This window comes from Streptopelia decaocto (assembly GCF_964273445.1).
Source record: "Streptopelia decaocto genome assembly, chromosome: 23".
Lineage (NCBI taxonomy): Eukaryota > Metazoa > Chordata > Aves > Columbiformes > Columbidae > Streptopelia > Streptopelia decaocto.
The window spans coordinates 3,434,061-3,457,266 of NC_138678.1; the positions used below are offsets into that span (position 1 = coordinate 3,434,061).

The 23,206-nt window shown below is 56.2% G+C and overlaps 4 protein-coding genes across 5 annotated transcripts; all 4 read right to left on the minus strand.

Annotated features, from left to right (window-relative positions):
- Positions 1 to 544: 544 nt before the first annotated feature.
- LSM10 (LSM10, U7 small nuclear RNA associated) lies at positions 545 to 1,399 on the minus strand. 2 transcript variants are annotated; one of them, XM_082071244.1, is made up of 2 exons: positions 1,311 to 1,399; positions 545 to 1,093 (listed from the first exon to the last, which is right to left on the minus strand). In XM_082071244.1, exon 2 carries the CDS (start codon positions 1,084 to 1,086, stop codon positions 715 to 717), a length of 372 nt encoding a protein of 123 aa, XP_081927370.1. In that variant the 5' UTR covers positions 1,087 to 1,093; positions 1,311 to 1,399; the 3' UTR covers positions 545 to 714. The 2 variants fall into 2 exon arrangements, with proteins under 2 accessions (XP_081927370.1, XP_081927369.1); XM_082071243.1 differs by lacking the exon at positions 1,311 to 1,399 and adding an exon at positions 1,154 to 1,285.
- Positions 1,400 to 1,541: 142 nt separating this feature from the next.
- On the minus strand, positions 1,542 to 8,933 carry OSCP1 (organic solute carrier partner 1). Its single transcript, XM_082071425.1, has 10 exons — positions 8,803 to 8,933; positions 5,968 to 6,122; positions 5,627 to 5,794; positions 4,955 to 5,035; positions 4,298 to 4,401; positions 3,814 to 3,942; positions 3,630 to 3,699; positions 2,786 to 2,925; positions 2,098 to 2,161; positions 1,542 to 1,741 (listed from the first exon to the last, which is right to left on the minus strand). The coding sequence occupies exons 1-10, from the start codon at positions 8,912 to 8,914 to the stop codon at positions 1,625 to 1,627; spliced, it is 1,140 nt and encodes a 379-aa protein (XP_081927551.1). The 5' UTR covers positions 8,915 to 8,933; the 3' UTR covers positions 1,542 to 1,624.
- Positions 8,934 to 9,872: 939 nt separating this feature from the next.
- Positions 9,873 to 14,841, minus strand: MRPS15 (mitochondrial ribosomal protein S15). The gene is made up of 8 exons (XM_082071628.1): positions 14,701 to 14,841; positions 13,303 to 13,365; positions 13,095 to 13,170; positions 12,466 to 12,514; positions 11,653 to 11,737; positions 11,133 to 11,191; positions 10,652 to 10,843; positions 9,873 to 10,035 (listed from the first exon to the last, which is right to left on the minus strand). Exons 1-8 carry the CDS (start codon positions 14,759 to 14,761, stop codon positions 9,916 to 9,918), a joined length of 705 nt encoding a protein of 234 aa, XP_081927754.1. The 5' UTR covers positions 14,762 to 14,841; the 3' UTR covers positions 9,873 to 9,915.
- A 128-nt stretch (positions 14,842 to 14,969) lies between these two features.
- CSF3R (colony stimulating factor 3 receptor) lies at positions 14,970 to 21,195 on the minus strand. The gene is made up of 16 exons (XM_082071627.1): positions 21,055 to 21,195; positions 20,371 to 20,466; positions 19,803 to 20,102; positions 19,372 to 19,495; positions 19,100 to 19,269; positions 18,282 to 18,436; positions 17,981 to 18,134; positions 17,797 to 17,879; positions 17,481 to 17,694; positions 17,137 to 17,325; positions 16,935 to 17,036; positions 16,528 to 16,674; positions 16,213 to 16,353; positions 15,997 to 16,087; positions 15,727 to 15,808; positions 14,970 to 15,575 (listed from the first exon to the last, which is right to left on the minus strand). Exons 2-16 carry the CDS (start codon positions 20,438 to 20,440, stop codon positions 15,069 to 15,071), a joined length of 2,529 nt encoding a protein of 842 aa, XP_081927753.1. The 5' UTR covers positions 20,441 to 20,466; positions 21,055 to 21,195; the 3' UTR covers positions 14,970 to 15,068.
- Between the last annotated feature and the right edge of the window lie 2,011 nt (positions 21,196 to 23,206).

Below are 23,206 nucleotides of genomic sequence, written 5' to 3' on the forward strand. Positions count from 1 at the left end.
AGCTTCTTACATGTGACCTCTTGACGATCAGCCTGATCTCCACCCGAGCAGCTCCCAGGGCTGCCCCAGAGCTGCTGGTGGCTCCAGAAGGCACCCGGGTGCACCGAGCTGCAGCCCCGAGGCTGAGTGCCACGGGACCCCGGCAGAACCGGGGCGCAGCCCCTGGCCCGGGCAGCGCTGTTGGTCTGCAGAAGCACCGCAGAGCTCGGGGAAGGGTGACAGAGGAGCCGGCAGCAGCACTCTGTGTCTTGGGTGAAGAATACAAGTGCTGCTCCTTCCCCTTCTGCTCTGGGCAGGTGTCCATCTCACCCTGTTCTCATTAGGCACTTCCAGAACGGTGGTTGTCCAGCAGGAAGCTGGGAGGTCAGACCACGAGCAGCATCTCCAGCTCCCGCAGGCAGCAATGCTGCAGTAGCCAGGCCTTGGGCTGGCTACGGGAACCTGTGGCCAAGCAACAACCCCAGGCTGCGGCTGTGGCCAAAAGGTCTTTGTTTGGCCATCAGAGGAGAGACATGAGCAGATGCCAATGGAACAGGAAACAAGCTGAAAGATCTCAAAACCTTTTTAGTGGGACTATTCATTAACAAAAATAACCCTGCTCCCCGCCAGGTACTGGCCAGGGAAGCAGCAGAGCCCCAAAATCCTGGGTAGATGTCCAGGGCAAGGTGTGGAGGTGGTGGCAGTTCAGCCAAAGGGACAGGCCTGTCCTGGGACTCACTTGTGCTTGGTGCGAGGAAACTCCTTCCTGCCCTTGTCACGGCCCCCAAAGTAGCGGACCCTGTGGATGATCTGCAGCTGCCGCTCGATGGTGGCCCTGATGTCCACCTCGTCGGGGATGTGGACGTAGCGGACGTTCCTGCCGGTCACAAAGAGCTCGTCCAGGTGGGACACGGCGCCCTGCCTGTCCGTGTACGTCACCTCAGCCAGCCGCACGTTCATGAAGGCGTCCACGTTGGTGACGCGCCCCGTGGCCGTGCTCTCGTCGCGGAGGTCCACAGTGGTGACGAGGCCGTGCAGGCCCTGCAGCAGGATGACCAGGCTGTTCTCGGCGATGGTGCGCTCCTTGACGGAGTGGCTGACCTCCATGGCGCGGCTGTGGCGGGGCAGAGGGAAAGCCGTGCTGCCAGGAACCCACCGCCCCTCGCACACCCACCCGCACGCTGCCGCTCTCCAGGCCACCCACACTCTCCACGCCTCCCCCCGCACAGTGGGGTCCTCCCTGCCGCCTCCCCTTCCACCGCTCACTCGCATTCTCCATGTGCCGCCCTTGCACGCACACACGGCCCGTCCTCCCACCCTTGCACACTCACCCACACGCCGCCCTCTCCTTTTGCACGGCCGTGCGGCGGGGCCGCTCCTCCCCTTCCACGCCCACCCGCCCGCAGGAAGGGGCGGCTCCGCCTGCGCTCTGCGCCCGCCCCGCCCCGCTCCGCCTGCGCTCTGCGCCCGCCCGCCCCGCCCCGCTCCGCCTGCGCTCTGCGCCCGCCCGCCCCGCTCCGCTCCGTCTGTGCTCTGCGCCCGCCCGCCCCGCCGCTCCGGCCGCGCCTGCGCGCTGCGCCCGCCCTGCCGGCCCCGCCAGCTCCCGGTCCGTCCCCGCCGGGCTCCGCGCAGCCTTTCCCGTGGCTCAGAGCGCGTCCATCAGCGCCAGCAGGTCCTCGCCCTTCCCGGCGCTCTCCGGGCGCGGCTCCGCCACCTCCAGCTCCCCCAGGATGCGGGAGAGCTCGGCCCGCCGGCCCGGCTCCTGCGGAGACACCGCGCTCAGCGGGGGTACCGGGATGTGCCCCACTGCTGCTAACACCGGCCTTTGCTGGGATGTACTGGGGAATACTGGGACGTGCCCCACTGCCCGCTGATGCCCGTGAACCCCTTTAAGAATCTCCATCCTATGCAGCTAAAAACTTACTCTAATATTTGTCAGGTTTTGAGTTCTCTTACTAAATAGTCACCAAGTCCACAGGCTTGGCAGAAAATACTGCCATTAGTTACTGCTGAGGTTAAATTAAATAGGGAAAAATGTATATTTTTAAGTTGCTACTGTGGGTTAAAGTAGCAGGCAGGAGTGATGAGAATCAAAGATCTGAAACGCAATGTACGTACCTGCACGGCTTCGATGTTGATAACCTTGTACGATAACTCCTCTGGTCTAGTCAATGCAGCATGTCTTGATTAAAAACATGAAAAACAGGCTTAATCCCATGAAAACATACAAGTGAATTATAAAAATCAGATTTCATGAGGCTTCTGCAGGCATAAAGTTTGGACAGTATCCGTATTCCTACAAGGCAACTTAATGTATTGACCCCAGTCTGGAGAATTTTCCCTGTCTTAGATTTTTTTATGCTATAAGTAGAACAGCGGGAACATCTTTCTAACTGGGATTAAAAGCCGGTAAAAATATTAGGCAGAAATCGCATAACAAAAAGTCTCGTTGCACATGTGCTCCCTGCCAGAAGGGGTTCAAGGCTTTAAGACCCATCACCTCCAGCACTTATATTCTTATCTCTGAAATACGCACGTGTATTAGGGGGAGAGGAGAGAGAAACGTGCGGGAGGGATGTCCCTGTTCTGCAGGAAAGAACCGAGCACAGATTGTCACCTGCTGCTGACCACCAGCGTCACCTGGAGGGAACGCAAGGCTGGTGATGGAAATGGCTCTTCTGGCCAACAGCCAGGAAAACGGAACGCTAAAAACCTGCTGTTCTGTCCCTAAAGCTGTCAAGGTGTCCCCAGGGATGCACACATGGCACGGCATCACAAACCCCAGAAAACAAGGACTTGACCGTACTCTTCCTCCTCGTCGGTTGTGAACAAATTCAGGCGGAATCCTGTCTCGCTGCCACCAGGTTTCTTGATGTCCAGCCCTCCCAGCAGCCTCGCCAAGAAGTTCAGTTCTTCTTTGGCCAGAGGGTTGGGGACTGTGCTCTCCTGCAGAAACAGCAACGGGCTCATCGCTCAGGTTACCAGGGAGATGAGGACTGCAATAATTTCCCTGTTTTCTGATATGACATAAATGTTCTTCAGAGTGATATAAATACATTTCTGTATTGTTAATGATACAGAATGTGCAGATAACTAGTAATTATCAGCTACATATTTAAAATGGTTGCTTGAATTTATAGATGCAGGACAAGATAATTTTCCAGCTAAATGGGACAGCTGAGAAATCTGTAATACCAGCTTTTCTGTTTTCTGAAGAGATTAAAATAGGCAGCAAGTACAACATTGCATAAGCCTGTGTGTAAGATTCTTCAGGAAAACATGCCCTTCCCCTAGCTCAGAATGGACTGTGGAGGAGTGGATGGGGCTCCAAGAACTAAACAGTTTTCCCAAAATTTATCCCCTAAGTGTAGACTAAAAAGACGGTTATTGCTTCCCTGAGAAAGGAGATGAACAAAGGGAAAGATAATTCAACTGTACAGTAAGGGATGTGGAGGTGACAGATGCGGGTGTTTCATTCAGTGTCCCCATCCATTCAGAGCCAAGGGAACAGAATGTAAAATCTGGTGGTTGTGGTGAAACTGCTCAAAGGAAACGCTCTCAGCCACGTGTGACCGGCTGCAGGACCTGCTGGCACAGAGCAGTTAACCAGTTAACCAGTTAACCAGGGACAGGGACCGAACAACACTGACCTTTGCATGGGACGCCGGGTTTTTGGATGATCCCACCATGTGTGTCTCTACGGGCCGACTAACGCTGTACCTGGAGAGAAGAAAGCACGAGGAAGAGCAGCTCGTTACTGCATGTGATACAGGAACTGGAGGGAGCAGCACACAATCTAAATATGATGTTTTTGTAGGACAAAAAATTACTTACATATTTGTTCCAAGTTTGAGGACTCTGTCACCATAAAGATCAAAAGATCCTTCCCTTTGCAGAGTAACGTAATTTCCATCAGTGGTGAACTCAGTTCTTTTAACTTCCTCTCCATTGCGATTAAACATCCTTAAAAACAAGACATTATTGAAAAATATTTAGTAGTTTTATTACTGATTTTCTGTACTTCCTCTGCTTACTGCACATGAGAAATGGGAATAAACCCCTTATTCTGTATGTTGGTAAATGGATAAATGACAAGTAGCTCATTTACCAGAATAGAGAATGTCAGAAACAGTTCAGTATTTCTTTGCTGGGTGACTCAGTCCCCAATCCAGCCCTTTCATTGGCACCTACTGGCAGTTCAGTTATCCCTGCACCATGTGTGACAACCCAAGCTTGATTCCTGAGCTCTCTGGGACCAACTGCTCCTCTGCGAGTTTGCAGGCAATGCAGACAGTATAAACGGCAGTTCAGAACTCACCTGATGAGTCCTGGAACTTCTGTACCCCAAGGAACAGGGCCCGATATTGGCAGCACAAAGCGACCGTTAGAATTTTGCACTTTGTCCTTCAGAAAGATGGAGACCTGCAAAAGAATATTCCACCTTCTAGAAAATCAGTTCCGTATCTTCTCATCCAAATTCTTCGAAGCCTGACCTTGCAGCCTTCCTGCCTAGACTGGGGTTGGTTTCCTAAACATTTAGATGCACAGAGACTCTGATACAGGCCAAAGCCAGTAACGCAGAATTGTGGTCCTGAGCACACTGATCTAACGTTAAAAAAAAGGTACTCTTTATGCACTTCAGTATGATCATTTTATTTAGAGAGCATCAAGCCCTATGACTTCAAGCTCACGTTCTCAGTTTCATATCAAGTTTCTACTAAAAGGAAAAATGTATTTATCAAGTAGCAAATCCATACAAGTAGGTATTCCTTTTCTCATGACACTTTAGAATGAGTATTATTGTAGTAAACGTGCTCAATTTGTAAAATTTTGAAGATCAAAAATGCAAGCACCCCAAGATGACTGAAAAGCGCGAGTAACAAACCCAAACTTGCAGTGTAATTATAACAAGATACCTTTGTGTTCCAGCCACAAACTCGTTCATTCTTACTGACTAGTTGTATTGGCCTCTTACCCTTATGTGCATGTCCTGAAAAAAAATGAGGAGTGTTTGTCTGATGAGCTGAAGTTCACCCGCAGAGAGACCACCGTACGTCTGCAAGAGAAAATCCAGCACGTAAGGCTTTGCAAGTGTGCCGCGTCCCACCCAGGCAGGTGGGATATATCGGTATATCAGAATTCTGTTGGGCCAAAGTGGTACGTGTGTGGCAGCGGAAGCGGAAATTGTATAAGGGGGGGACTGCTGGTCATTATCAGTAATTATTATCCATGACTAAGCATCTGATTTAATCTCTGTGCTGAAGTCAGAGGAGACTTTGATCAGGCTGAATAACCAATGTATTGATTTAAACTGGGCCAGTAGAAAAATAACACTTGACTCGTAGACATCCCCACTCCAGAAGCCCTTTGGAAACATTTCATGACTTCCCAGGACTTCTAACATCTTATGAAACCAGTTCCCTTCCACTGGAATGCTCATTCTTTATCCAAAGGATTACAGCAGTTACAAGAGCAGTTTGTTTCCCTCAGATTAAAAAGAGGGGAAGGTTATTTGGATGGTTCTCTGAGGTGCAGAAGATATCAAGCTCCACCCTTGATAGCAATATTTACTTTCTATGATTAGCTTCAAAGAGAAAGAAAAATGCCAAACCCCAGTGTATCCCAGCATTTTTCTAAGGATTCTTACTTCAATCAGCTGTCGGAAAGTTTCATCCACCTGGTTCAGAATGCCAGGAGAATCATGTACGAAATCCTTGATCGTGTCCAGGTGGTTGAATGTGACCAGCAGAATGTCTTTGGGCCGTGGGCACAGCAGTACTTGGTATTTGAAAGCCATGGTCATAAGGTCGTACAGCTGCAAAATAACACCGGGAAATGGTGGTTCCATCACAACCCAGAGCAACACGGCTTAGGTAACTTCATGTGGATGTACCTGACGTAAAGCCAGGTACTAATTATCGCAATCAGCACCTCGCGAAGGGGAGCACGAGGCCCAGCGGGCAGGACCGGGTGGGTGGTCTCTTTTACCTTGTCCATGCTCGCCTGGTTCAGCCTCATGATGGAAGCGTGAGCTAGCCGGTCGTACACCGTTCGCAGCGCTTTCTTGGAATAGAGTTCCTGCGGTTTAAACAGCTCTTCCATAAATTTTTTATTGAACATGGTTGTGATGATGTCATTCATAACTGCAAAGACAAAGAGTCTCTGGTTTTTGCTTCAGAAACAACACACTGATGTGACTCACTCCCCACTGGGAACCCGGACACCGACAGCTGTGGGGATTGACAGGAACGCGTACCTGGGAAAACTTACATGGTCACAAAGGAAAAAGGAGGAGGAACGTCACTGCTTAATGTCAACATTCTCCTCAACCCCACCTTGGTGTCAGCGAGCAGCACGACTCCTGCTGACCAGCCCCAGGGGCAGAATAGCTGCTGGAGCTGCAGACAACAAACCCTGGTTTCCAGTGGGAATAAGGCTGGGTTTGTCGCCTTGTTTTTACAGCCATGGCCAGCACTTTTCACTTTCTAAATCAGCTTGTTTATAGCTACTCTGACATGTATTATTTATAAAAGGTACAGTTCTGCTTCCTAAGTCAACTGGTTTGCATCACTCTAGATTTTTGCAAACTACAGCTCGCTGACTCTGCCTGTTCTCCCTTTAGCCTTTGACACTATTAGTCTATTTTTTCTTCTAAACAGAAGCTCTTGAATGATTCAAGGCTCCTTAAAGTATTTATTTCAAAGGGATTAACACCAACAAGTATTTAAGGAAGCATTTATAACACTGGAATCTGTGTCAGGCCATTCAGGGCTCTTACTCAGCGACATCCACAGGTAGTCCCTAGGGAGATGTTTATGCCATTCTAAGGATGGAAAATAACAAAGAGGAGCTGAGGGAAACGGCACAGCAAGCAACAGAGCATCCAAGCGGTTGAGCAGAGAGGGGTTTCACCAGCTGGGATAGGGAGAGGGAAACCGGGGAGAGACAATGCGATGGACAGAAGGAAGCTGAGGATTTACGGTGGTTTTCGCCTACATCTGCCATGTCACTGGTGACAGACACATTCAACGGCCTGTGCCGCCACGGCACATGGTGGGGATGCATGACATGAGAACGGAGTCTTTACACCTGGGTTACGCTCGTGCTTCTCAGAGGACATTCAAGGCAGCAGAGGGGATGTTATGAGTCCAAAACAGTCACACAATCTACTTGCAATAGGTTTATGGTTCATAACAAGGGGGAAGGCAGATGAAGCCACCTCCTCATGGCTTCAGCAGCAGCGGGTTCAGCTGGTTGCTCTAGGTAACCCTTCGGAAATGCCCCAAGAGCAGTCGCTGTTCACAGGCAAATATTGTCTTTCACAAGAGCATGCTTGGTCTGCATGGGATCTGCATCTGTGCATCTACCATCTCTATACGATAAAGTAGCCTTTATACAGCTCATCATCATTTTGGACGTGACAAAAGAGGAATATGGAATCTTTTAGACTTCTGAGATATTAAATACTGGGAAAAAAGTGTTCTTGGAAGCAGAAGAAAAGCTGGGGCAAACACCAGGATATCAATATTTACCTTCTTTAAATATCGAAAACCTACAAACGATGCTTATTTTGAAAAACATGAATCATAGCCCTGACGTTTCTTAAAAAAAGGCTGCTCAAAAAGACACTGAACGTTCTACTCATGTCCACCGAGCAAAAAACCTGAGGCTGTTGAAGAGATTTATTTCCTCCTCCAGGTCCCCAGCACGGCCCTTTGCTGGAGGCCACCCTGGAAGGAAACACACGCTCACACCTCGGCTGGGTCTCAGCTCAACCCCTGAGGGATCATTTCAGCCAAGACGAGCATGAGCACCCACTGCCTTGTGTTCGCTGCAGGGTGGCGGCCGCCAGCACACAGGGGTGAGCTGGAAATGCCTTAATCCTTCCTGCGGTTCACCTGCCAAAACCCTAAGCAATGCATTAGAAAAAACCTTAGAAAAATGCAGTATAACATAATATTCCTGCATTTAAGCAGAAAAACAACCTTCACAATGCTCACACAATTATATGCTTCCAGCAATATGGCACCAGAAAAATACAAATACCATTTTGGCTAGAAAAACTGCTACGATGAAAAGTTTTGATCTATTTTTAGTCTTGGTTAAATTAGCAACTTATTTTAGAAGCCATATGATTTTGAGTTATTGTCTATTTTTTCTAAGACCTACAGTTAAAGTGCATTTTAATGAACAGGTGAGTATTATTATTCATCTTTGACACTATGACTAGAAGGCTGCAGGACCAGCAGACGGTGTGTTCACGTACGATGAGCCTCGTGTGCATGTAGTGGTGTTTGTCTACTGCATGCAGCTAGCAGATTACAGTACCTCGTTTCCTGTCCACATCTGTCCATTCATCTACACGAAGCATATAAAACAAAAACACCAGTTCAAGAAGTAAGAACAATAGTTTCAAGGAGACGGAAAGAAATAAGCTAAAAATACAAAAAAAAAAAATCTAATGGATTTTGGTTTTTGTCATTGGCATTCAGAGCTTAACAAGAACAAACTCCTCCATCACACAAAAAAGGAGACCTTGCTGTGCCCTGGAAAAAATCGCGTTGCTTCAATGGAGATAAAGCTTTACCCTTGAGTGAATCTTGGCATGTTTTGCGTTTAGCTCGGGAAGTTTTCAGCTGTTTCTTGCATTTACAAGTGAACAATACGGGGGAACATTTTCAAGCATTAAGAAACACCTCAGTGTGGGTGAAATCACCTCACAGGGACAGGCCCCGCCCGGCACGGAGAAGCCGCGGCTGCCTCGACGAGGCCCCCCCGGCGTGGGAGCGGCTCCGGGAGGGGCCCCGGCCGGCCGGCGCTCACCTTTGCGGGCCTTCTCTCCGGGGATGCTCTGTGCGCGGAGCCGCTGGTCCAGGATATAGAGCATCTCCCCGCCCAGGTTCAGGAACAGCAGCGGCAGCGTCCGCGCCGACATGTCTACCGCCGGGCTCCAGCGCCGCCAGCGTTGCCGGGCAACCCAAGGACCAATCGGGAGGCGCCGTCTTGGCCCGTGGCAACCCAAGGACCAATCGGAAGGCGCCGTCTTGGCCACCGCCGGTGCCAAGGCCCCGCCCACCGTCCCGTCCAGTCACCTCAGCCCTGGAGCGTGAGGAAAGTGTAGAGTTTGCACGGAAATGACGCAAATAAAGGAATTTTAACAGAAAAGAGCCGCTCTGGTTGAGGTTTTAACAGAAAAGAGCCGCCCTGGTTGAGGTTCTGCTGCAATCCAGGGGCTGCCGGCCAGCAGGCGCCACTGCCACATCAGTAATTCCCCTCCAGTCACCAGCAATGGCATTTTCAGTATAACACACAAAATCAGCAGGTTTGCGAGTGACAGCAGGATGACTGCCAGAGAATGAATATAAATGTGCGAGCCGGCTGGGAAATCACCCGCTGATAAACACGATTTGCGCGGCCGCAGAGCTCCGCATCAACCCGCCTTTCCTGACAGGAGGAACAGCGCTCTGAGCTGCTGTCAGGGCTGCTCAGGGTCCAAATCAGCAGCATTTCGCCTCATTTCTCTCCTCGTTTGTCATCCCGCTGCCCAAATCCCAGCTGGACGCTGCTGAGCAGGTGCTGGCTGACAGTGCGATCCCGCAGCCTCAGGGGACATGGGGACTGGGGGTTGTTCACATCCAGACATCCCTCTCCATGGGTGAACCCCCCGACCCCCCCCTCGCACCCACTGAACCGCTCCCAACGCAGCCTGGAGCACCAGCCTCAAATTTAACCTCTAAAATGCTTAAACCACCCGTTGCGCTTCTCCGGGTGCTCGCCACAGAATCATTTTGGTTGGAAGACACCCTCCAGATCACCCGGTCCAACTGCTGCCACCACAGTGTCCCCAGGAACCTCGGCCATGGCGCACAGCACTCACACACGAGCAAAGCAGCTTCATGTTGTTGTTTATTGTCAGAGACCAGTCGCCACGTGTCACTATACAGGTGTCCCCTCGCACTGCGCCGCTTCCTCCCTGGCAGCCCTGGCTCTCTCTTGCCGCTCTCTCCTCTGCTTCAGCCTCTCGGGTGCTTTCAGCTTCTGAACCTCCTGGAACACCTGCGGGAGGAGCAGGAGGGGAGAAAGGGAGAGATGAAGTGGATCCATGGCCAGCAGACGACATGCGGCAGGATCAGCCCCCTCCCAGGCACTGCCCTGGGACTCCAGCCTGCCCTGTTTTCAGGGAGCTGTTCCATTACAGCTGCCCTGTCTTTTGGTTATCTTTTATCAGACTGAAATTCAGTATTTACAGACTGAAGGCACTTCCAGCTTTTTGATCCTGCTCAGTTACACCAAAGTGTATCACGCACAGCTCCTACACCAATGTAGACAGTGGGCATACCCACATTTCTGTCGCAAAGCTGCCATCTAATTGAATTGTCTCACATATTAGTTCCCATACCAGGCTCTGGGAAAAAATAGCTGTTTTGAACGAAACATTTCTGAGCAAAGTGGCAGCACAATCTGAAGTTCTCATGCTCAGCACAGCACAGGTGTCACTGCCTGCTGTCGTGCATGGAGATCTTTGTCAACCTTATGCATGTGTCTACAAACATTATCATTGTCTCCTCAAATTCAAAGCATGCATGAAAAGGATTTTGTGTCTTAATCCTGCCCTTCTATGAAGCGATTTTTTCCTCCTCCAGCTTTGTGGCTCTCTCCAGACTCTCCGTACCTTGAGACAGAAAGCTTTCTTCACCAGCCAGCGCTTGGTGATCCTCCTGGTGTATTCTGGGGGGGGGATGTACTGGATGTTCAACTGCTTGCAAGTGTTCTCAAAAGTATCATAGCGGGAGCGGCGCAGATATGCCAGGAGCCTCCTCCGGCGATCTATAGCCATCAGCATGCGGCGGCGGTTACTTTTATCCTGCAAAGGACTCAGGGTTCACTAGATTGCAGACAGATTATTCTTCCATTACAGTAAATTACTTAGAATAGACCAGATTGTGGCTGAAGGGAAACAATCAGGTTAAGGACAGTATCTAGGAACAATTTTTCTTGGCAGATACTGCAAGCACATTAGGTCACTACAAGGAGATCTGAGAAGACTTAATTTACTTTTCACTGAAATTGCTTTCTTCATTCTGTGTCTGCACCGTCCTCCCCCAGCCCTGAAGTCTGTTTTGAACTCGTGTGTGGTTTCAGGCGGCCGTTACCTTGGGATGCCTCTGGAGATGCTCCTCGTAAGTGCGGATCTTGGCAGTCAATATAGCAACTATAAAGGACAAAAGAAGCCATGTGAGAGCAGCAGCTCTCCAGCAGCATTTACGTTTCCCTCAAACTGTTATGGGCACCCACCGCACCACAGCAAACATCACCGCACAGCCCCGAGCAAGCACAAAACAAACCACAAATACAACATACATAAACCAGAGGCAGGACTGTTACTATTATGAAGCTGCTTAACTAGAGGTTAACACTTTAGCAACAGATCATGAATTCATCTGTAAAATGTCTCTTGCACTCAGTTACCAGAGGTTTCACATTCATTTCGCCTCACTTGGATTAAGCTTTGGAGGAACAAACACAAACGAAGAGGTTCTTTCAAAGGACAGCAGCCAGTGCTCTGAGATTCTCCTCCCTGATACTGGAAACTTGAAGTGCCAGGGTGGGAACAGCAGAATAAAACCAGAGATGTATCATCTGCAAACAATACGCTTCTACTTTTCCACTTACCTTGCACCTCAAAGGAGCCATTGTCACTGGGAGACCTCCTGACCTTCTCCACCAGCTGCTGTGTCTTTATTTTCACCTTCTCTTTCTGTGGATAACAGAAAAGAGTTTGTCAGTCAGGAACACAATAGGTCTGAGACACCCCAGTTCTCTCCACAAATGCCCAGAGATAAAAGCTTTGCAATTAATAGCTTTGCTTAATGTCCACCATAAAATGCCTAAGAAGTGCTGCAGAAAAGGACCTACCGCTTGCAGGAAAAGGTACAGAGAAGTGGCACAAAAAGATCTCGGCAGAACAGGGAATTGTCACTGTTCAAACCAGGAGCGCAGGCACAGCCCCCTCCCGAGGTTACAGGGGGGTGTTGCAGTGGCCCCACTGCTCACAAATGGAAGAGAGAATGGAAGCCTTTGTTTTTTGCATCTTTTTAAGCTTAAGTGGTAAGAAATGTAAGATCTTTGTGCTACCTTATGACACGCTTGCTGTGTTTTCAAAAAGCAAACGTAAGATGAAGCCCATCTGCTGCCCAGGGTACTGTTTTCTGGAACACAGGCCAAGCCTCAGCAGTAAGAGCGCAGAGCTCGTCCCTCTGCCACTGCCCCGTGCTTTCTTCCCTCCTTTTAGCATGCAACTATTATCATAAAGAAGACTGCATGATAAATTTTAAGAGCATACAAGACTTATCACCCTCATATATTTAACAGCCCCAGATCTGCAGTCACCAAGCGACACGTCAAGGGCATTTATGAATACAGATGTCTCACACAAACGTGCTCACTAAATCTTGTAGGTTTTTATGCAGGTAGAGTGAAACTAACCTGGCTGGCCATCTCCAGAGACAATAGTCTTTTCACCACATCATCAACACTGCAAAGAGATTGCAGATTAGTTTATAAGCTGTCCGAACACAACATTACGTGCAAACTGGGTGCTGAAGATCAACCCCCAGGCAAGTGCACAAGGACAAAATAACTCATTTTAAGGCTGCTGCAGAGATCCGTGAAAGTCTCAGATATGCCACTGGGGGCCCTCAATGCACCAGCTCTGGAGTCAAAACGTAAAAATGCTGAACTCCCTTTGGAAGCAGACACTCATTTTGAGTTAACGACACACCCGCCAGCACCTGAGCTCAAGACAGGCAAGGATTATTTCTAAGAAGCTTATTTCTAGTATTGCAAGATTATTTCTTTTCTCTATGGACTACAAAGTCCACAGAGGATGTGGGTAACGAGCACTTAATCTCATACTAAGTAAACAAAAACATTCCATACCCCTAACCGGTGGCTGCTTTTGCTAATTTGACTTTCAAAACGACTTTGCGGCTCCTGTGCTAAATTGCATACCAGAGACCACAGAACATTAATTAATTACTGAGCAGGTGACAGCTTCCACGTAGTGTGGTTGTGTTCTCTCAAGAGACCCGTCACTCCCTTTCCCTGTATCATACCTGTCTATTACTGGGACATTGGCATAATCTTTCCTGATCATTGTGGGAGGAAGATCATCCAAATGGCTGGGGATTTCTGCAGGGAGAAGATGCAACATTTGAGGAAGAGCTGTACAAAGCCAGAGCTCTGAACTGCAGCATTAGAGTGCAGCTCTGGTAATGTAAATGCAAAACATTTTGCCCCACGGTCCCGTGAATCCTGACATACCTTTCCTCTTTCTTCTCACGGGTCTGGCGTAACATCTGGCTGTCTGAATAAATGGACTGCAAGCTTGATGGAAGAAAACAAAGATTTATCAGACTTGTGTGCACTTTTTTACCAATGTACACATTAATACTGTCCAGTCTGTACTAGAACACTGGTCGGAGTACTTAGACTCCAAGGTGATCAGTGGCCAGCCCAGGTCTTTTGTGTGGAATGGTTCAGAGCAATTATCACACGAGCGTGAAAACAAACACTGTGTCACCTCAGGGTGAGCTGAGCCTGTATGGTGAGAACTGAGCAGCAGGAAGAGATGCCAGGAACCACACAGAGTGCGAGGGCTCCCCAGCTGAACTGCGTTCATTTGGCGGGCTTCACCGGATGAACTGAAGTAATTCCACGTGTTAGACAGGCTGCTCTGGACTGTCCCAGGGCTGAGTGCAGAGGCAGCGAGACCCAGAGACCCTGAGACCGCACAGGTTGGTACAGATGCGAATATTCACCAGCAGCCCGAATGGAGCCATTCTTTGACCTTTCAAGAACAAGCTCTTCCCACTGCTCTTTCAGGGTCCCTGCTGCTGGAATCAGAACCTGCTTCACATTATTCACCAGCACCTCAGACATGGTTTTATACCACAGACTCATAGAATGTCAGGGATGGGAAGGGACCTGGAAAGCTCATCCAGTGCAATCCCCCCATGGAGCAGGAACACCCAGATGAGGTTACACAGGAAGGTGTCCAGGCGGGTTGGAATGTCTGCACAGAAGGAGACTCCACAACCCCCTGGGCAGCCTGGGCCAGGCTCTGCCACCCTCACCATGAAGAAGTTTCTTCTCATCTTTAAGTGGAACCTCCTGTGTTCCAGTTTGCACCCATTGCCCCTTGTCCTGTCACTGGTTGTCACCCAGAAGAGCCTGGCTCCATCCTCCTGACACTCCCCCTTTAGATATCTGTAAACATGAATGAGTCCCCCCTCAGTGTCCTCTTGTCCAGCTCCAGAGCCCCAGCTCCCTCAGCCTTTCCTCACACGGGAGATGCTCCACTCCCTCCAGCATCTTGGTGGCTGCGCTGGACTCTCTGCAGCAGTTCCCTGTCCTGCTGGAACTGAGGGGCCACAACTGGACACAATATTCCAGGTGTGGTCTCCCCAGGGCAGAGCAGAGGGGCAGGAGGACCTCTCTGACCTAAACCTATACCATGCCATGCCAGCCCAGTACCGGCCCGCAAACGGCGCTGGCTGAGGAGCAGGCGCGCTCAGCTCCGACCTGTGCGCCCCCGGAGCCGTGTGCGGGCTCCTACCCACCCCGAGACCGGCCCTTCTCCCTTCCCCGGGCCCCGCTTCCCTCTCCACCCGTCCTCCCAGCGGGCTCTCCAGCGTGGCCCGAGCTGCCCGCGCTGCTCACCGGCCCCGGGGCGGGCCGGCCCCGCCAGGCAGCGGCCCAGCGCCGTCCGCAGCGCCAGCATCGCCGCTCCCGGCCCCGCCGCCTCACAGCCCCACCGCGCCCGCCGCCATCTTCACCAGGCGCGGCAGCCGAGCGCCGAGCCACAGGCCGAAGGAGCCGAGCGCCGAGCGCGTCGATGGGCGGGCCACGTGTTGGACACCCTCCGCCGCCACCCGGAGCCCCGGCCGCGGGTTCGCGTCCCGCCGCCACCCTGAGCAGTGCCCACAGTGTTCTCAGCGCGTCCCTGTTTATTGCTGGGGGGAAAAGGAGCACACAGCACCGGCGGAGGGAGGGGCTGGGTCTGTTAGCGCTGCCCGGACCCCGCGGCACTAAAACACCCGGCAGTCTTGGAGCTCCTCGGCCCCGCCGATGCGGAGGCCCTGCAGCAGTGGGAAGGTGGTGGGGAGCTCCTCGGTGCACCCCCCGTCTCCCGGGCAGCCCTGGGGAGCAGCCCCGTGGAACCAGAGGTTCTCATAGGGCTGGGGGCTGGGGCTGGGGTCGCTGAGCAGGGGCTGGCTGGAGCTGGAGCCGCAGCGCAGGTAGAGGCGCGGGGGGACATGCTGCTGCCCCTTGTACCCCGCGCCCACCACCCGCGCGTACTGCACAGGCTCCCCGCTCCCGCCGCGGCCCCGCTGCGGCTCCACCGCGGCCCTGGCAGTGCCAGGACGCTCCTGCCGCACATAGGGCTGGGGCGGCATGGGGAAGGTGCCGGTGGGCTCGGTGGTGGGCTCCTTGCCCCGGCTGGGCGGCTGCTTGCCCGCTGCCCTTTCAAGCACGGTGACGGTAGAAATGGTGGCCAGGCTGGGCTCTCTCACGCCGGGGACCTGCAGAGACTCCTGGAGGAACAGTGTGTGGTCACAGCCTGTGCGGTGCAGCCCCTCCTGCCCACTCTGCCCAGCATCGCACCAGCGCTCCCAGTGCCCCCGTTCCCGTCCCAGTGCAGCCTTGCACCCCCGGGGCCGGGGGGAGCAGCCGCCCAGGTCTCACCTGCGGGAGCTCTGCCGGCACCCACTTGCCCAGGCTGCTGTTGGCGGGGTCGGGGACGCTGGGCCAGAACTGCTGCTTCACCCTGGGGACCACAGGACAAAGGGACCTGAGACTGGCAGCTTTGGGGCTGGCCTTGCTCCCGCCGAGCTCGCAGTGGGATGTTACCTCTCCCCACGGCCAAGGCCACCATGGCCACTGGGGACAGGGACTCCCGGGGCAGCCCAGCCCAGTGCGGGGCCAGTCCAGCCTGCAACGGTTCTCGGTACTCACCGCCCGTTCTTCTGGAAGCAGATGAGCAAAAGTATGAGCAGGACAAAGACCAGCCCCAAGGTCAGGAAGAGGAACTGGATTTCAATGTCGTCTGGAAAGCAGGGAGGGGAAAGAGTCATGGGGGGACCATGGTGGGGCACCTCTGGCCATGTGTGCTGTGAGGCCGGGAAGGACCCGGGGTCAGGCGGGTCCCCTCCCATCCCTGCACCCCCTCACCTAGTGCCATGGTCACCAGGGTCAGGCTGGTGCCGTTGGTGCTGCCAGCAGCCGTGGATGCCATGATGTGCACTTTGTACAGGGTCGAGGGCTTCAGCTCCTGGATGACAAAGGAGCTGAGAGAGGGACCCACGGCGGCACCTGGGAAACGCAGGGGCTGTTGGCGCAGCGCGGGCTGCTTGATGGGCGCCCCTCACCTGCATGGCCCCTTGGGTGTCCGCTGGCACGGACCTTACAGGACCCACACACACCCCCGACCCTGTCTGACGAAGACACGGACTCTGCTGATGTTCCCACCCAACAGGCAGGACTCACTGGACACCTCTGCGGTGCTGTTGGCCCAGAAGATGGTGTAGCCAGTGATAAAGCCGTTCTGCATCTCCACCGGCAGCAGCTCCCAGCACAGCTCGGCATCAGACTTGCTGATGCTCTTCAGGTGGAGCTTTGGGGCGAAGGACGGGGCTGGAACAGAACAGGACAAGTGACCAGGTGCTGTGCAGAACCGCTGACTTGGGGTGGGGGATGGATGGGGGATGCACGGTGCGGTGAGTCCCACTTCTGAGGTGGGAGAGACCCTCAGAGAGGAGCCAAGATCCAGCCCAGAGGTCTGAGCTCCTTTGCACAGCCCCTGAACTGGCGGGCTCTCCTTTTGGAAAGGCAAAGGCTCGCTGGTGCAGGGGGAGGCCCTGGGGCCCCACGGGCGCTGCTGGGCACACACGTACCCTTCTGCTTGGAGTAGGCTGCGGTGTGGACGGGCACCCCGACAGCATCCGGGTAGAGGGGGTACACTGAGATGTTGTACCGCTGGAAAGGCTCGATACCATCTGCAACAGAGCAGAGCGGGGGTTGGGGACAGCCCCACTTGCCCCATGGTGCCACCCGCCTGCCCCAAGCCATGCAGGGACCCCCAGCAGCCCCCTTTACCATGGATGAGGGCTGCGGTGGTGGCCCCGTCACGCTCCATCTGCCAGCAGGCGCTGCAGCCGCCGGGCTCCATGGGCACCCGCTGCCACTCCAGGACGTAGGCGGCTGGTGGGGCCGGGGGGGACTCCCAGCGCACCCAGAGGCTGCGCTCACCCCCCGGCACAGCACGGAGCCCAGCCAGGGGCTGACCTGCATGGGGACAAGCAACCGCAGCCCCCCAGTCACACACGCAGGGAGGGCCGATGGAGCAGCACCCAGTCTGAGAGCTCATGGAGCTGGGCAGGGGGAGCGGAGGCCAGGGGGCACACGGAGGGTTCGGGCGTGGAGGTTTATGCTGCCCTCACCTTTCCTCTCCAGCAGCACGACCTCGGTGGCTGCCGACTCGCCGGCGGCGTTGTAGGCTGAGAGATAGACCCTCGCGGTCCCCGCTGGCGCTGAGAAGTTGCACTGGGTGCGGGTGGTGTTGCAGACGGTGGGGGGGTCCCTGCCCCTCCTCCTGGGGCTCAGGGTGACGCGGTACCCCAGCACTCGCCCGTTTGCCTCCCTCCGCCCGGGGGCCTGTGCACAGACAGGGTGTGCAGGGGTGCTCGGTCCCAACGCGGACACTTGGTCCCCAGGGTGATGCCTGGCAGCCCCCACGTCCCCCCTGCCCGTGCTCACCTTCCAGCGCAGCTGCACCTCCAGCTGCCCGCCCGCCCCGGCCGGCCGAGCGCTCCACCACACATCCAGCGTCCCTGTGGGGGCTGCAATGGGACAGGGAGCTGAGAGGGGCCAGCGTGGCTGTGCCACCGCGGCTGTGCTGCCCGGCAGGGCAAAGGGGACCCCGTGGTGCCCCCACAACCACCTTTCTCATGGGTGGTGTAGTTCCTGCCCGGGCTCCAGTCGCTCCAGTAGCCCCGTGCCGAGCTCCGCCGGCAGCGCATCTGGAAGCAGTACGGCGTGCCGAAGAGGAAGCCACAGTGCTGCGCGGTGCGGGCCTGGCCGGGGATGCCGGTGACCTGGCAGGAGAGAGGGGGCTGGAGGCTCCAAAACACACCTGGAGCTGCCCCGGGTGTGGAAGGCAGGTGGGAAACCCAGCAGAGCTTAAGGTGGAGGGTCCCGGCTCCCACTCGTCCTCCCAGGTCCTGCTGCCCAGTGTCACTCACCAGAGCCCAGGCAGCGTCCTCGGGCGCCCGGTAGCGCAGCTCGCACAGCAGCTCCATGTGCGCGTGGCTGCGGGCCACCTCCCAGGCCACGGTGACACAGTCGCTCTGGAAGGGGACGGACTGGATGCTCTGCAGGGCCGGGGGGTCCAGCTTGGCTGGAGGAAGATCCAGGGGAGAGCTGGAGAGGTGCCGCGGTGCAGGGGCCACAGCCGCGCACGGGGCTGTTGGTAATGCCACAACCTGTGGCACCAGCCTGCTCGGACCCCGAGGCAGGGATGGGGAGAAACCACTTCAAAACCTTGAGAAAGGCTCATGGAAGGGGATGGGAGCTGGTTTGTGCCGCTGCCTGGGACACGGGACAACACTCCCAATGGGAGCAGGGAAAACAGATCCCACAGGATCCAGGTCTGGTACATGGCCGGGACAGCCGCACATTTGGGTCTGCCAGGGCTGAGAGCCCAGCATGGCCATGGGAGGGCTCAGCCGGTTCCTGGGTACAGAGCAGGGAGGATGAGTCGCACCACCTGGGAAGGTTCTTTTCATAAATAGTTTATAAGAGCTGGATATATTATTAATAGACCCGCTGAATAAATGGGTAATCAATTGCTGGAGAGTGCAGCAGGTCAACCGGCGGCTCATAACCCACTGGCACATGCTGCTCAGTCTGTAATGCGGCTTTGGCACCTATTCATCCTGGCAACCCATTCATCATGGGAACCTGCCTGTAAAATATCTCCTGCAAGCCCGAGGTGCTGTTAACGGCACACTAATACCCTTGCTCACCGCCGAGGGGCTTCCCTGCTCCGACTGTCACTCACCCACATCCATGGGGTCGATGCAGAGATGCTCAGACTCGGCCGTGCCCAGCGCGTTGGTGGCCGACACCCAGAGCTCCATTTGCCGGTAGAGCTGGAGCAGCCGGCGCGGCACCGTGCAGCGGTTGTACCCGCCTTGTGGGGTGCAGCCCATCTCTGCTGGGGCTCTGCTCCTGCGGCAGCAGCAGGGGTGGCTCGGGGACCCTCCAGCGGTGACAAGGCTTGCCAGGCGGGTTGGGAGAGGGCAAGGGCCTGTGTCACCCCCTGAGGTTTACCTGGCAAACTTCAGCGCGACGCTGGTGGGGAGGTGGCTGTCGGCTCCCGGCTCCCACTGGCACGTCAGCCCGTAGTCGCTGAGGTTCAGGACGCAGCTGAGGTTGAAGGGCTTCGCAGGAGGGTCTGGGAGAGAATGGCCAAGAAGAACCCGAGCAAAGCACCTGTCCCAGCTGCAGAGAAGCCAGAGCCCCCTCCATGCCCCGCTGCCACGCCACCCTCCCCAAACCTGCCCTGCCCCGCAGCCAGACACCCATGCGCCAGGGCATGGCTGAGCACAGCGCCGAAACAGCCTCCACCAGCCATTGGCCATCAGCCACAGCTGCGGCTTTGCCCAGGGCAGACACACGTCTCAAGGAAGACACACAGGAACCCAGTGCCAGGTTGCGCCGCTTGTGCACACAATGGTGACCCGTGGCAGCAGCAGACTTACAGCCCGCCCTGATCTCAGCCATGCCGACGCGCTGCTTGGTCCCGTTCCACTCCACCCAGCACCACAGCCTGGCCTGCGTGCGGTTGAACTGGGGCAGGGTGAGGTTGGACACCTCCGAGCCCCCCGCGCCCCCGCGCTGGCTCCCGGCCATGGGCTCATTGTCCAGCATCCAGGTGATCCGAACCTTCCCCTGCTCCAAGCCGCGGCACAGCTCCCTCCGGACGGTGCAGGATGCCGTGACGGCCGAGCCCAGGGGCACAATGGGTGAGCCCACGGCCACCGAGGCACAGCCCAGGGTCCCTGCGGGCAGGAAAGATGTGTCAGATCCACGACACTGCTGTGACAAAGCCAGGACAGAGGGGTGAGTGCCTCTGCCCTTAGATGGGCCCCCAGCCGCTGGGGAGGAAGAGCTGGGCGTTGGGCAAGGCTGCCAGCTCGCACCGGGCCCCATCCTGCCAGCCCCGCGATGCGCGCATAGCCCCGGCGTGCCACGGCGCTGGGGACAGGCGAGGGGTGCACAGGGACGGCACCGGGTGTGCGGCTGTGGGACAGGACAGACCCCACTCACCGCCCGGGCGCAGGAGCAGGAGCAGGGAGAGCTGCAGCAGGAAGGGTGTCCTGGCACCGCGCCTGGCCATGGCCTCCGCCGTGGCTTGGGCATCACCTGCAACAGAGAGAGCGGCGTCGGGAAGGGGCTGGGGATGAGGCGGGCTGGAGGAGCCGTGTTGCCACCGTCACCAACGTTTCCTGGAGCAAAATGTCCTTTTGCCGTCAGAGGCAGCCTCTCCCCGCAGCCCTTCTGCAGCGCTGACACCTCCGCCCCCGGCTCGGCCGCCCTCGCTGCCGCGGGCGCCAGCAGGGACAGACAGCGGTGACACCGGTGCGGTCCCTCCTGCCACCAGCTCTCAGCCCCACGCACCCCGGTCCCGGGGCACAGCACGCTGTGTCTGCAACAGGCACCGGCTGATTTTATCTCAGGTATCTGCATCCTCTGCCGGGCAGAGATTTGCGGTTTCGGGGAGGGCTTGGGGCGGCAGAGCTGATAAGCTGAACGAGCTCATGAATGAACGAGGGGCTGGGCAGAGCAGCCACCCCCGAGCACCTGGCACATGTGGCTGTCCCAGGCTGGGGACAGGGCAGAGCAGCTCACACGGGCAAGGTGCTCAGCTGGGGCCAAGCGCCCTATTCCCCACCCTGTCTCACTCCATCCCTACCTCACTCCATCCCTACCTCCCGTCCATCCCCACCTCACCTCCGTGCCCCTGCGTCCGGCCGCTGCTCACCGTCCGCCCCAAGTGCTGGCCTTCGGCTGCCGGCAGCTAGCCGCACTCAGCCCGGTTGCCAGCATGCTGCTTTCACCGTTAGTTCCTCAAAACCAGTGCTGTTAATTGCTGTGACTCTCTCAAGAAGGTGATTGCAAAACACTTCCCTGCAGGCTGCAGCCGCAGGAAGGAAACCCAGAGGCATGCATGGCCCCCAGCCTCCCACCCGCTCCAGCAACCGGGACGTGGCACAGCCAGGAACTGGCTGCAGCTGCCCCGGGCCGTGGGGCTGGGGGACACAGCAGGGGGACATGGCTGAGGGACACAGCAGGGGGACATGGCTGGGGGACACAGCAGGGGGACATGGCTGAGGGACACAGCAGGGGGACATGGCTGGGGGACACAGCAGGGGGACAAGGCTGGGGGACACGGCATGGGGATGTGGGCTGGGGGACATGGCAGGGGTACATGGGACTCCGAGACAGGAGGCAAACCCAGCCGCGGCTGCCCATGCACTGTGGTGCCGCCCGAGCGCAGTTTGCACCCCACAGCCTGCCCAGGTGTCTTCAGCACAGGGCACTGGGTCGTCCTTGTCCCTCCAAGCTCCATCCCTCTCTTGGGACATGTTCCCCAGTCTCCCCTCCCCATTCCTGAGGACAGCACCGCTGCCCTTTGCACCAAGCTGGGGCTGTGTCCTAAATCCCAGCCCCAGAGCTGCCCTGCAAAGCCCCATTTGCCCCAGCTTGTCCATGTGCACACAGTCCAGCTCATCTCAGAGCAAGAACACCCATGGGATGGGCCAAGGGCGACCCAAGACCTTCCCACTGCCACCTCCCCATGCCGACCACTAACCCAGGGTTTTCCAGCAGCCCCTCCAGCTCTGCCCACCCCACCAGGCTGGCACTGCAGCCCAGCGGGGAAACCCGTGTCCCGCGGGACGGGACAGGATGGGAGCAGTGGGGTAAACAGGGGATTGCCCAACCCACGCACTCGCAGCTTCGCAACGGCGGCTGTTGTGCAAACAGCTGTTTACTACGAGACTTCCAGCACGCGTTTCACCTCCAGCAGCGTGTTACTCAGCGCTCACGCAACCCCACGCTGCAAACACCTGTGGGGGCGGCGCAGCCCCCACCCCAAGGCTCCCAGAGGAAGGGTGTCCGGGCCACGGGAGAGCAGCCTGGGGGGACACGCTCCAGTGTCACCTCCCCCCGAGTTGGCCTGGGGCTGTGGCCATGCAGCCCAACAGCCCAAGCAAAGGTTTTCACCCCCAGATCTCCCTGCCCAGAGCGGGCCAGGCTGCTCACGGGGCTGTGGGGCTCACAGCTCCCCGGGGGCGCAAGGGGCCGATTCCCACACCCGCTGGCCTGGGCAGAGTAGCTGCCCTTGCGACATTTCCCGGGGCTGTAGCAACGCCCGTGTTTTGGGATGGAAGCGAGCGGCGTGCGGGCTGTTTACCAGCAGGGATGCCCGCGGGTAGCCATGGCGACACGGGCATCTCCGTGGGAACCGGCGGGCAGGCGGAGCTGCAAACACCGCCTGGACACAAACAACGCTGCCCTCCCGCACCCGCCCATGGGGCCCTGCCATGGGGTATGTGCGCTGGGACCGCGTGTCCCAGAGTGCGGAGGGGACCCTGTGTCCCCCGGGCTCGCCTTGGCCATGCTCTGCAGGGACACGGTTTGTCCCCAGAGAGGCTCTGAGAGTGACAATCTCTCGGGGCATGGCTCCCTGTGCTGCACCCGCAGCAGCCCCTTCCCCAGGCACGGATGGAGCAGACGTGTCCCCATGACAGTGCTCTCAGTTCCCCTTCATCTCTGAGTCACTCTCACAAGCGTGTGGATCCTGTCCCCGGGATGGACAGGGGACAAGAGGCAGGGTGACATCCCCGCAGCCCGAGGGTCCCTGCCAGCCCAGCGGGCGTCTCAGGGGAGCTGGGGCAGGAGGACACATGGGAAGGAGCTGCTGGCATACGAGAGCCGGCTGGGTGATGGAGGGTCCCACAGCCGGCAGCGGCAGCACAGAGACGGGGGTGACACGGGGACGTGGTGCAGGACAGAGCGGGGAGCACAGTTTGGAGGGACGGGAGTGCTGGTGGCCCAAACGGGCAGGTTTTGGGGTGAGCGGCAGGGCAGTGGGCTCCCA

Excerpts from the sequence above, each read along its gene's own strand:
- CSF3R (XM_082071627.1), bottom strand. The coding sequence starts at position 20,440 with ATGGCCAGGCGCGGTGCCAGGACACCCTTCCTGCTGCAGCTCTCCCTG. Across the intron at positions 17,695-17,796 it reads AGGTGCAGCTGCGCTGGAAG|GCCCCCGGGCGGAGGGAGGC; the intron begins GTGAGCACGGGC and ends GTCTGTGCACAG. Across the intron at positions 16,088-16,212 it reads CCTGGTGACCATGGCACTAG|ACGACATTGAAATCCAGTTC; the intron begins GTGAGGGGGTGC and ends CCTGCTTTCCAG.
- MRPS15 (XM_082071628.1), bottom strand. The coding sequence starts at position 14,761 with ATGCTGGCGCTGCGGACGGCGCTGGGCCGCTGCCTGGCGGGGCCGGCC. Across the intron at positions 11,192-11,652 it reads TGGCTCCTTTGAGGTGCAAG|TTGCTATATTGACTGCCAAG; the intron begins GTAAGTGGAAAA and ends TGTCCTTTATAG. Across the intron at positions 10,844-11,132 it reads ATCTCCAGAGGCATCCCAAG|GATAAAAGTAACCGCCGCCG; the intron begins GTAACGGCCGCC and ends AGTCCTTTGCAG.
- LSM10 (XM_082071243.1), bottom strand. The coding sequence starts at position 1,251 with ATGCGAGTGAGCGGTGGAAGGGGAGGCGGCAGGGAGGACCCCACTGTG. Across the intron at positions 1,094-1,153 it reads TGGAGAGCGGCAGCGTGCGG|CCGCGCCATGGAGGTCAGCC; the intron begins GTGGGTGTGCGA and ends GCCCCGCCACAG.
- OSCP1 (XM_082071425.1), bottom strand. The coding sequence starts at position 8,914 with ATGTCGGCGCGGACGCTGCCGCTGCTGTTCCTGAACCTGGGCGGGGAG. Across the intron at positions 4,402-4,954 it reads TTCAGGACATGCACATAAGG|GTCTCCATCTTTCTGAAGGA; the intron begins GTAAGAGGCCAA and ends ATTCTTTTGCAG. Across the intron at positions 2,926-3,629 it reads ACCCGGCGTCCCATGCAAAG|GAGAGCACAGTCCCCAACCC; the intron begins GTCAGTGTTGTT and ends CTGTTTCTGCAG.